Source organism: Ipomoea triloba, chromosome 7 (genome assembly GCF_003576645.1).
Source record: "Ipomoea triloba cultivar NCNSP0323 chromosome 7, ASM357664v1".
Lineage (NCBI taxonomy): Eukaryota > Viridiplantae > Streptophyta > Magnoliopsida > Solanales > Convolvulaceae > Ipomoea > Ipomoea triloba.
The window spans coordinates 28536301-28548712 of NC_044922.1; the positions used below are offsets into that span (position 1 = coordinate 28536301).

The 12412-nt window shown below is 36.0% G+C and overlaps 1 protein-coding gene across 4 annotated transcripts; it reads left to right on the forward strand.

Moving 5' to 3' along the window:
* On the forward strand, window positions 1-10640 carry LOC116025694 (formin-like protein 18). 4 transcript variants are annotated; one of them, XM_031267028.1, is made up of 19 exons: window positions 1-317; window positions 1296-1996; window positions 2493-2714; window positions 2798-3020; window positions 3126-4305; window positions 4388-4508; window positions 5751-5822; window positions 6819-6917; window positions 7032-7073; window positions 7185-7265; window positions 7335-7385; window positions 7474-7555; window positions 8171-8265; window positions 8754-8828; window positions 8915-9031; window positions 9472-9540; window positions 9624-9690; window positions 9985-10377; window positions 10475-10640. In XM_031267028.1, the coding sequence occupies exons 1-18, from the start codon at window positions 245-247 to the stop codon at window positions 10164-10166; spliced, it is 3552 nt and encodes a 1183-aa protein (XP_031122888.1). In that variant the 5' UTR covers window positions 1-244; the 3' UTR covers window positions 10167-10377; window positions 10475-10640. The 4 variants fall into 4 exon arrangements, with proteins under 4 accessions (XP_031122888.1, XP_031122885.1, XP_031122887.1 ...); XM_031267025.1 differs by having other exon boundaries at window positions 2798-4305; XM_031267027.1 differs by having other exon boundaries at window positions 2798-4305; window positions 8757-8828.
* Window positions 10641-12412: the final 1772 nt, after the last annotated feature.

The following is a 12412-nucleotide window of genomic DNA, read 5'->3' on the forward strand; positions in this document are numbered from 1 at the left end:
TGACGTCATTCCCCGAGCTGAGTCGGTAGCCGATCAACTTCTAAACCAAAAAAAAAAAGGGAAAAAGAGAAAAGGAAAAAACGATTAACAGATTCACTCTTTCTTCTTCGCGAAGAAATTTCACGTACTGCCAGGGGGAAGAGACAGGGATTTGTGTGCATACATTCACAGGTTTTGATTTGAATTCGGATTAAAGAGAGAGAGAGAGAAAAAGTTTGAGCTCGAAAAGCACGCCAGGAATTGTATGGCGCTGTTTCGGAAATTGTTCTATAGGAAGCCGCCGGATGGACTCCTCGAGATCTGCGAACGAGTTTACGGTTCTCTCCCTCTCTCTACACCACTATACATACAATGTGTATATCTACATTGCATTTATTTATCTGCGTTTTCATTTCGAAATGTTTGCATGTAAATAGAGCTGCATTCACGTTTAACGGAAATCGAGTTGAAGCTAAAAATTGTTAAATTCGAGCATGCTGTTGAAACCACTAGTCAATTTGCCAAATCGTTAATTCCAATAGAAATTCAAACGGACAACTTAGAGTAGTGATCAGCGACTCGGAAGTGGTTAGAGATTAAGCTGCGGAGAACTTTGGAAGAAGAGAGACTAAACCAGCAGTTTGCTAGTATTCAATTCGAAACTGTGCTTGTTCCGATGTACAATAGGAAATGTTGTGTATAGAATGTATAAACTATTAAAAGAAATGAAGAAAGGGAAAGTTGAGTTTTGGTTGATACATTGAAATTTGTTGCAAGGGAACTAAAGATATGGACACCACTGCTCATTAAAGTTTGTGAAGACATTGTTGCATTGAGTTGACTAAAAGAGTGCTACCTGGGTATAAGTTTATTGAGGGAAACGTTGCAGTTTGTTGAGGAAAAGAGTGTTTCTATGATACTTTTGGGAAGGACAGCATGCAACATCTGCAGGGAGTGTAATTCAGAACAGAGATGGGTGGTGCATGGGGGGTTGGCACATAGGTTTGTAAAGTTTATCTAGGAGCAGGGGGAATGGTGACACATACTAACCAAATTTATCATGGTATTCCTGGAAAAAGACTAGCCTGAAATATTAAGAAAATTTACAGTTTGATAGAAAGATAACACATTGGCATGTTATGAACCCAGTTTTATCCTTAAACAGGTTTGAAAATGACTTTTAATTCAGAACTGGCAAAGTAGGCGTGCCTCACATTCAAACACTACATTACAGTTTAGAAATGATTCAATTTTTAAACCTACACAATAGTGAGTCTAACTTCTCTTAAAGTCTTTTATTTATTGTTTATGTGCAGTGTTTGATAGCTGTTTCAGTTCTGATGTTTGGGAAGAAGAAAATTACAAACCCTATGTGCGAAATGTAATTGCTCAGCTTCGGGATAATTTCCCAGATGTATCAATCTTGATTTTCAATTTTCATTCCGCGGAGACAAGAAGCTTGATTGCAAATATTTTGTCTGAATATGATATAACTATAATGGACTACCCTCGACACTACGAGGGTTGTCCATTGCTCTCAATGGAGGTCATCCACCATTTTCTAAGATCCAGTGAAAGCTGGCTATCTCTAGGCCTGCAAAATGTGCTTCTAATGCACTGTGAACGGGGTGGTTGGCCAATTTTGACATTTATGTTGGCTGCATTACTGATATATAGAAGACATTACACTGGTGAACAGAAGACTTTAGATATGATATATAAACAGGCTCCACGTGAGCTTTTGCACTTGTTGACACCTCTTAATCCCATTCCTTCTCAGCTGAGATACTTGCAGTATGTATCGAGGAGGAATGTAGGTACATCCTGGCCGCCTCTTGATAGACCTGTCACCTTGGATTGTGTCATCCTTAGGATGATACCTAATTTTGATGGAAATGGAGGATGCCGACCAACATTTCGTATCTATGGACAAGATCCATTCCTCGTAGGGGACCGAAATCCAAAACTTATATTCTCAACACCAAAGAAGAGTAAACCCATTCGTCATTACAAGCAGGTATTATCTAAATTTTTTGCTTTGTTGTGCTGGAATAGAAGTTCTTCCTTGTCCACAGTGTCGAGTGTTTTTAATTCTTGATTTGGTCTGTTCCATGTTACACTGTACAATTTTCTTGATTAGGTTTTGATCATTTTTTGCCAACACTGCAGTGCTTGAAATCATCATCATCATCTTCTTCTTATATACATACATATATGCATGTATGTTTTATGAACTTTTCTACAGGTTTTTGGTGCTTGAGTTAAATCATTTCTCTCCATATGCAGAAACCTATAGGATATATGTAAAACTATGTAGTTATTTCTATACTTTGGCCCTTAATCTTAGCTGATTGACTTAAAGGATCATCTTCAAAACAAATTGGCATTAGAGTTCTCCACAACATCCTCTCCCACCAACCAAAGAAAAAATTTGTCTTCATTTATAAGGAGTAATTTTTAAAATACAATAACACTGGACATTGGCATATGAACTTCTTTTGATGTCACTGCAGGCAGAATGCGAATTGGTAAAGATTGATATCAGCTGTCATATTCAAGGTGATGTTGTGTTGGAGTGTATCAGCTTGAATGATGACATGGAACAGGAGCAAATGATGTTTCGAGTTATGTTCAATACAGCTTTTATTAGGTCTAACATTGTGATGCTTAACCGTGATGAAATCGATACAATGTGGGATTCTAAGGATCAATTTCCAAAGGATTTCAGGGCAGAGGTATCTTTCACATTTTATTGTTTGTGTTTGTTTTCTGCAGCAAGATGCATTATCTTGACATGTAAATTATCCTCTGGGTGAAGATTCTTTTCTCAGAGATGGATGCTGCTGCTTCAGTAATCCCTGCGAATTTATCCTGTTTTGAAGAGAAGGATGGCCTCCCAGTCGAGGCATTTGCTAAGGTTCAGGAGATCTTTAATAGTGTTGATTGGTTGAGTCCAAAGGGTGATGCTGCTCTCAATGTGCTCCAAAAAATAACTGCAGCAACCATGATGCAAGAAAAGTTGGAGTCAAGTTCACCCCAGGGTAAGGAAACTAGTCCTTCCTCACAGCCATCAACTCCCATTAAAGCTCAAGATTGGGAAGGGCCCACAACATTAGATGATGAGTCTAAATCAGAATTTTATGCAGAGAATCAATCTCAGTTCTCTCCCAAATCATACCTCAGACCAGATACAAGTGAACAGAAGGGGAAAGAGGTGTCTTCTGCACCTGAAACAGAGACTCTCTCACTTGATACTGTTATTCTCAAGCCTCCTCCTTTGCCTACTAAGGATAGAGTTGATAGTATCTTGGAGCCTCCATATCCTACTCCAGTACCACATGAACCTGTTACTCCTCCACTTCCAGATAAGGCAGTGACTGTTTCTATATCTTCTCCACCTCCCCCTCCCACCCAAGCTTTAAGTCCTGCAGTTATATTGTCGACGGATGAGACTACTACTACCAGTGATCCTCCCCCACTTCACCATACAATGCAGGAGGTACCTCCAATGACTTGGGAAAGAGATTCAGCTGCCAAGGAAGGCTCTGCTCCAACCTCATCTTCTTCTCCTCATACTCCTTCACCCCCAACTCCTCCTCCAGGGTCTTCTTCACCACCAACCCCAATTCCTTCCACCCAATATTCGGATGACAGAGTCCTTAGAAGTGTACCACCACCGCCACCGCCACCGCCACTAACACCAAACAAAAAGGATAATTTTGCCTCCATGAGTGGTGAATGTCGACTTCCATGTTCTCCACTCTCACCTTCGAAGGAAGATTTAACTTCCATTGGTGTTCCACCACCACCTCCCCATTCAACCCCATTATTGAAGGAGAGTACTGCTTCCACGTGTAGAGAGTTTGAACCTCCACCTTTTCCACCCTCACCTCTCAAGGGAAGTATATCCTCTATTCATGGATCACCAGCTCCAGCTCCACCACCCCCATTGCTAGCTACAGAGACTGCTAGCTCTAAAAAGTCAGCAGCAGTACCACCACCTCCTCCTCCTCCTGCACTTTCTTCTTCAATGAAGCCTCATACTGCCCTTCCACAGAATGTTCCTTCTGCTCCACCTCCTCCAACCCCATTTATTAATGGGGAGACAAAGGCAGGTACTAGTGTATCACATTCTGAACCAATGCCACCAGGACCACCACCACCTTCTATTCCTCCACCTGGTATGAGAGGGAAAGAACTGTTTTCCCGTGCCATCAGTACTATAAACAGTCAGACAAAGAAACTGAAACCATTGCACTGGTTGAAGATAAGCAGAGCAGTCCAGGGAAGCTTGTGGGCCGAGACACAAAAATCTGAAACAGTCAAGTAAGCAATGTACATAGTATGAACTGTTATTCACCTTTATATGTTATATATCATGCACTAATATATTTCTTGTGTAAATCAGGGCTCCAGAAATTGATATATCAGAACTTGAATCACTCTTCTCAGCTGCAGTTCCAAATTCAGACAAAAGGAAAGGAAATTCGAAGACCTCATTGGGGGCAAAACCTGAGAAAGTGCAACTGGTGATTTATGTTCCTTTTGGATGCTATATTTACAAATGCACTATTTCCTTACTATCAGATTCTTGGACTTTTAAGAAAAGTCACATGAACTATTCTAGTAAATGACATTCTTTCAAAATTATCTCCATCAAATGGACAAGAAATTGCAAAACTATTCAGTTAAACAAAATTGTTATTTGGCTATCTAGTATGCATCTTTAAATCCCCTCATCTTCTTCTTTTTGTTTTTGGCCAGATTTTTTTAATGTTCAGTTTTTGTTTGTATCAAAATTTGAGGTTGTGAACTTTCATAAACAAGCTGCATTCACAAAAAGAAATGTTGAGAATGCCTCTTAATTTAGAATCTTCACTGCTATAGCTGATTGTCCTGTCAGAAATCCTAAAAGTTCCAAGGGCTTTTGTAATTCAAGGATCTTATATTTTCTGAGATTCAAGCCTCAGAGATAGTAAAGTAATAATGACACCTTTTATCTGCTGTTATGTTAGCTTGTTTCCTCTAATAATATTCATATACATTCAACAGTTATTATGCCATCATTAACCCTGAATATATTGTGTGAGATCTGAAGCTCAGAGGTTGTAAGGTGATGATTACACCTTTTATCTTCTGTTATGGTAGCTTGTTTTCTATACTAATATTCATATAATCCAACAGTGAGTATGCCATGATTGACTCTGAATCAATCTTGCAACTTTTACTCTATAAGATCATATGAGAGTCAAAATGGTGCTTGACTGATCTTTGGCAATGGTATGTGTTGGTTTTGTAGGTTAGTTTCTGACCTGGTACTAGTTATTTGTGGAGATCATATTGTAATTGAGTCCTTGTGCACCCTATCTTTGAAATTTGAGAATAATATAGAATGGAAGTCATAATTGGCTCTTGTGAAGAAAAGGAAATCACAACATTTTAAAATGCTCCAATGGCAATCCCTAAAAACATAATAAAGCACAAAGTTAATGCAATCAGCTGAATCATTTTCAGATTTATTCTCAATTTGGTGAGTGCTTGAAGGTTATGGTGTTTGTTAATTTACAAATGACCAGTTCAACTCTAAGTTGAAGTGAACTTGAATCTGGAAACTGCTCCTTGTATAACATCTTTTTGTATTATTGCTGCTAGAAGTTGCTTTTTTCTCTCATTTCCTCTCTTCTGTGTGAGGAGAAAATGAAGAATAGCATGTCTTTTATTTACTAGTGATTTCTTATAAGGCTTGGAATTTAATAGCATTTCTTTAACAGATTGACCATAGGCGGGCATATAACTGTGAAATCATGCTCACAAAGGTGAAGGTACCCATGCATGATTTACTAGTAAGTTATATTATCCTCTCTATATTTATTTTCTGCTTTTTATACTAACTTGGTTTGTTTAAAAGGCTGTTTCTGTAATCTAGTAGGGTGTTAGATAAACATATGCTTTACAATGGTTGATGTTACAAGAAGTTGACGCAGTAATCTTTCCTCCTACAACAGAGTCTGCAATCCTCATGCTTATATCACAATGATTCATTCACATCAGTTGTAATTTAGGAAATCTTTCTTTATGCTCAGAGTAGCATACAGACTTCCAGAGGTCAAAACATGTTTTCTTGACAATACTGTTTTTCATGTAATGGTCTCCAATCATAGCCAATGTTCATGTTCAGTACTGCAACCAACTTGGATCAAGCTGAACATCTACATGTTTCCACTGAAATTGAATCTTCAGAGTTGGGCTTGAATTCAAGCTTGATTTATAATTAATCTCTAATTTTGGGCTTAAGCAATTTAATCATACTTTAACTTTATATCTGTAAACCCCTTGAATTTAGAAAGTCAATAGTAACTCCAATTGTATATAAATGTGTACATTGATACGTAGGCCTTCGATCCAAGCCTTGCATTCAAACTATAGCTTCAAAATGTTTCAAACCTAATTTCATGTGTTTGAACTCTATTTGTATTTGAGCATGAACAGAATGAACAGATTGCTTTGACTTCATAGTTTGCAGCTCTGTTCACATTTACATTAGCATGCAATTGACATGTCTTTTCTACTGAAGTACCTCTTCCGCTAATTCTCTCTTCCTTTCTTTATTTCCTTCTCTGAAGGCCAATATATGCCTCTTCAAAGAGTTAGAAGCACAGGCCAAGTTTCAATCAAATTAGATTGTTACTATTATTTATTTATTTTTAGAATTTTTATAACCTCCTACATGCTAACTCTTCTACTAAATCATTGTTCTGAAATGTCAGCTTCCTTTTCCAAATACCTTTCAGAACTCCACTGATGCTTCTGAGTTCTGATACATTTCTTCTATTTGGTAGAGTTCTGTGCTTGCCTTGGAAGATTCAGCAATAGATGCTGATCAAGTTGAGAGCATCATTAAGTTTTGCCCAACGAAGGAGGAGATGGAAATGCTTAAGGTAAAAAATGTTTTAGATTTATTAGCTATTTGTACACAAATCATGGTGAAAACTGTAAATTCACTTATCATTGTTGTTGTTGCTGCTGTTATTATTATTTTTATTTCTTTTTAGGGTTATAAAGGACCAAAGGATAAGCTGGGAAAATGTGAACAGGTTTGTGCAATCTGAGATAAGCTTGGATATTTTTTATTGAAGTTTTTCTGTTGTAAGTTGGTTTTGTGATTTCTATTGACATAGAATGAGGTTTATGCATTTGTTTTACAGTTCTTCTTGGAATTAATGCAAGTTCCTCGAATTCAGTCCAAACTCAGAGTTTTTTCATTTAAGCTTCAGTTTCAGTCCCAGGTAAGAAAATTTATCCTCTGCTTATACAATTGAAAGTAACTATTTCTAAAATACTTCATGCTATCTTAGGTTTCTGATGTCAGGAAAAGTCTAATCACCGTGAATTCAGCAGCAGATCAGGCAAACTTCCTTTTCCCAGACCTTTCTCTACTACTTTTCTTATATGTAAATTGAGGATATATATCATTGCATTGATGTGTTTCATCAGATTAGGGGTTCAGCCAAGTTGAAAAGAATTATGCAGACAATTCTGTCCCTAGGAAATGCTTTGAACCAGGGAACTGCAAGGGGTGAGTAAATATTCTTATTCTCTCATCCATAACTCCATAAGGGTTCTCATTGTATTTGTATGCATTTGACTTGACTTCCCTATTATTTTTTACGGACCTGTCTATCTCTGGGTTTGCATTATCTTCATGCGAGGTTTGGTACTACTACAAAACCATTTATAAACTAAATCAGTATCTGTTCCTTCTGTCTTCTAATTGGAATCTTCAGGGTAAAGGACCATAAATTGTTTTCTCTTCTGAGTCCAATATTGTAGCTGAGGATTAATTGGATTATATGTCGGTTCCTTTTTGGATGAGTCCACCATCACATATATGATGTGAAGTAACACCAGACAAGTTTGTGAATTACATCATCTTAGTGTTAGATGTTAACTTGTTGGTACCAATAAGGCAACTCTTTCTGACGATGTTAATTATTTTTCAATGGGAAGGATTCAAACAATGTAAATCATGCAGACCTTTTTGATGTAAGCCAATTTTTCTGCTGCTATTGTTTCCTTGTGCTAATGTGGTTATGATTCCCTACATTCTTGCTCAAGAATGATCAGCTATCATTTTTTAACCAAGTATTTCTTCCGTCAGTGATTGGCATTTTATTGTTTGGTTTTGGTATAGGATCTGCTGTTGGATTTAGGTTGGATAGCCTACTCAAACTTACAGAAACCCGTGCACGAAACAACAAGATGACTCTCATGCATTATCTTTGTAAGGTATGTATTAGTTGTGTAGATTGCCTTGGGTTGTAACCTAAAAAGAAAATTAGTCTACCATGCTGCAAATATAATGCCGTGTTTTTAATATCAATTGTCCATTAAAAACATTTCAATTTGATCTCTTTCTGTGGTCTTCTCTTCTTTTGTGTTTGTATTAGGGGATTGTAATTTGTAAATGTCTTTGATGCATCTTAACATTGAAAGGCTCTTAGTTTTGTTAAAGTGAACCAGGGTACAATCCGTTGGATCATTTTTCTTCTCTGTATCTTGAAAGTATACATGCACTTAATATGTAGTGTTCTGTAGCATTAAAAATTTTCCCTTTTTTATTTTCTTTGAACTCCATTATCTTAGGTTTATATCTGTAACTTGCTATGTTCAAAGGTTTTTATTCTAATACTGGCTCCTTGTCTAGTAAAGTGTTTTTAGAAAATACTTTCTCTATTACATTTGCTTATGATGGATCACTACTGTGGGATTATTAGCAGGTCCTATCGGATAAGATGCCAGAACTTCTTGACTTTTCAAAAGATCTTTCGAGCTTGGAACCTTCATCAAAGGTATCATATTTGAAATAATTGATTACATGTCAACAAATAGAAATATCTCTTCTGAATACTTAGAATCTTGCTTTTAACTTGTTCAGATACATATAAAGTTCTTGGCAGAGGAAATGCAAGCTATCAGCAAAGGACTTGAGAAAGTAATACAGGAGTTGTCCATGTCAGAAAGTGATGGACAGGTTTCGGAAAGTTTTTGTAAGGTAATTATAAATTGACAAAACAGATCCACATGAAAAGAAAAAAGTTATATTAACAGAAATGAGCATATAAATCACACAAGTAGCATGAACAAATTCCAGACCTGGGAGGTTGTGGATATGGGTCAATGATTTACCAGATGCTGGACATGTGCTGTTTGCAGCAGTAGGGGATATTTGTGAAAAAATGATGCCAGCACTCTCCGGAAATTTGATCATTTTACATTAGATAAACTCATGAGATGATGATAGTAGCATCAGAACAGCAAAACAAATATGACCTCCCTGACGGGAATTGGAACGACTAGCATAGTCCTTTCTCAGGCTGACAGATTTGAGCACAACTGAATGGCTCATATTTGGTTCTGGATAGTCTGTTGGTGTATTGGTGATTAGATGTTTATGAATTACGATGTCTAACTGGTAGCATCGATTTCTTTCAGGCTTTGAAGGAATTCCTTTGCTATGCAGAGGGTGAAGTAAGGTCCTTGGCGTTGCTTTATTCTGGTGTGGTATGGCTCTAGGTTTTCTTTAATGGGCATTTATAGACCTCATAACTCGTCTGTCACATAAACTGTGTTTATTTACCTTATAGGGTAGGAATGTGGATGCATTAATTCTTTACTTTGGAGAAGATCCTTCACGTTGTTCATTTGAGCAAGGTATTTATTCCATTCAAACAAGTTGCCTATCTAATGTAATTGTTCTCTGGCTTTTACCCCCTTGGATCCATGAACAATAAGTTGTGTATTTTAGGGCTTAAGTTTACTTGAATCCTTCATGTGTTTAATCATTTTAATCCATCTATATAATGCCTCACCTGTAGTATAGTCTCAATTCTCAAATGCATCTCGTCTAACGATTCAGATTGTATGTATGAAATATGTAAACAGCACACATAAATGTTCTAAAAATGCTTCTTGTCTCACATGTATTATTCTGAACTTGTATTGTAGTTATCTCTACTCTACTCAACTTTGTAAAAATGTTCAATCAAGCACACGACGAAAATTGCAAGCAGCTGGAATTTGAGAAGAAGAAAGCAGAGAAAGAAGCAGCAGCAGAGAAGCTGAAGACAAGTGATCCCGTAAAAGAAACCCCAAACGTGATGCAATCTATCAGCAGGAGTGTCAAATAATCAAAATCTTAGATCTCCTAGAATGCCTGTATTCCCGAAAATGGAATAATGATATTACATAAGTTAGAGAAGCTTCCCTAGATCAAGCTGAGTGTAATTGAAAATGGTTCTTGATCAAGCTGAGTGTAATTTTTCTTTTAGAAAGCTGGGGAGATAGGAGCCTGCAGTACGGTAGAATCTTGGCGGAGTTGCTTGCTGTTCAAGGTTATAGGTAAAGCTCTAAACTTCCCTGATTAAACCCCCTCCTCTCCCCTTTAAAAATAAATCAATGTTTGAAACATGAATGCTTTTACTTTTTTATGTGTCAGGAAGGAAAAGGGAGTTGCAGTTCTGTAAAGTAGGGTAAGTGTGTGTGTATATATATATTTTGCTAGCACTTTAGAATAATACAGAAGCGTGAGATACTTGAAAAAAAAATGAATGTCAAACTCATCCATTCCCTCTTATTATTATATACTTTTGAGTTTTGATCTCCTTCTCTATTATTGTTAATATATATATATTTACCTTAGATATTAAAAAAAAAAAACAGGTATTGAATTGCCTTTTACAAACAATCCCCTGACTTGTCAATTTCTGAATATGAGTTGTTCTTGAATAATGTTGGTTTTGAGGAAGGATTACTTCATTATTATCAAAGAATGTGGATAATATATAGAGTGCAGTTGTTTAGTATAAGACTGCTCAGCTTCTTTGGTCTGGTGGTAGTTGTACTTAATCTTTAGTAAGTAAACATAAATGGTGGTAATCTTCATTGTGTGTTGAACCACTACTTACCCCCTTTGGTTATACCTATTCTACTACATACATATATTTTGGCAGGATATGGTGTTCTTTGTGGAGACTACTGAGTTACATACTGACAACTAACTGAGCTTGAGAGGTTGAACAACCATATTCACATGTTGGTATAAATAACCCTGCTTAGCTTCTTTCTCGCTTTTTAATTTGCTAATTCACTCAATCCTGCAATTAACACAACGAGTTTAAAACATATATAATATATTGTTCAATTTGGTATCATAAAATGTAAAAGAAAGATGTTATAGATCAGTAGTCGTATTAAATTTTATATACAATAAAATGTTTTTACATACCCAGTTTTATAATTTAGTTGGCTTTAGAGACTTCAGACTTGCGGGTGTAGTTAATATGAGTTTCTGAACATGGAAATAATAATAATAATAATAATAATAATAATAATAATAATAATAATAATAATAATAATTATTATTATTATTATTATTATTATTATTATTATTGTATAGTGTAAACTGTAAAGCAAGATTTTTTTTTTAAAAAAAAAATTAATTTTAAAGCAAGATCCAAGACAGACCCAAATCACGTTGGAAAAGCGAATATATCTTTGATGTGTCCCTACTCACTCCCCGGCAGGCTTCACGTGCCGTCAACGGAATGCCTGTGGTGGCACCGTAAAAAAAATGTTCTTTACTCTCTTGTCAAGTCAAGCAATTAATAATTAAATCAACTCTAAATTCTATTATTGTATTGGGTTGGATGCAGTATTACATACCTATCTATCCATTAATATAATATATTTTAACCAGTTAAGTTAATTCATTGTTGGGATTACCTATGCAATATAATGTGTATTTCACCCGCCATCTTGTTGCTAGCCTATATGTACATATTCACCAATATAATAATGCATATATCTTCTTGTACACAAATAATTCATGCATATATTATGCCATAATGTATATATTAATCACTTTTTCTTGATGCTTTGCAACGCATACAATATAGATGGAAACTTTATACACCTTACATATTTGTGTGTATATATATTTTGGATTTTGGATTTTAGATGATGAGAGAAATATACAATCATTATCTAAAAGTGTGCGCAGGTAAATCGCTCTTGGATAATAGTCCGTAATCCACACAATTAAAAAAGATAAATCATTCTATATATATATATATTATATTGGAGATGGGGAAGGTGAGGAAAATTGAAAAATGGAAAAAAGACAAAAAAAGTGAAAACAAAAGGAGACTTTGAGGGGAGAGTTGTGTCGGCGAGTCGTTGGCAGACAGCTTTAGTTTGTCGCAATCCAAAACGGCGCTGCATTAGCTTCAATTTCTACCGTTTTATTTGGTCTAGCTAACGTCCTCCTTTTGCTATATGCATTCTATTCCCTATCTTTAATATCTATCATAATTTTATGCTATATAGTACGCACATTCTATCTATTAAATGAAAATTTACATATAAATAACATATC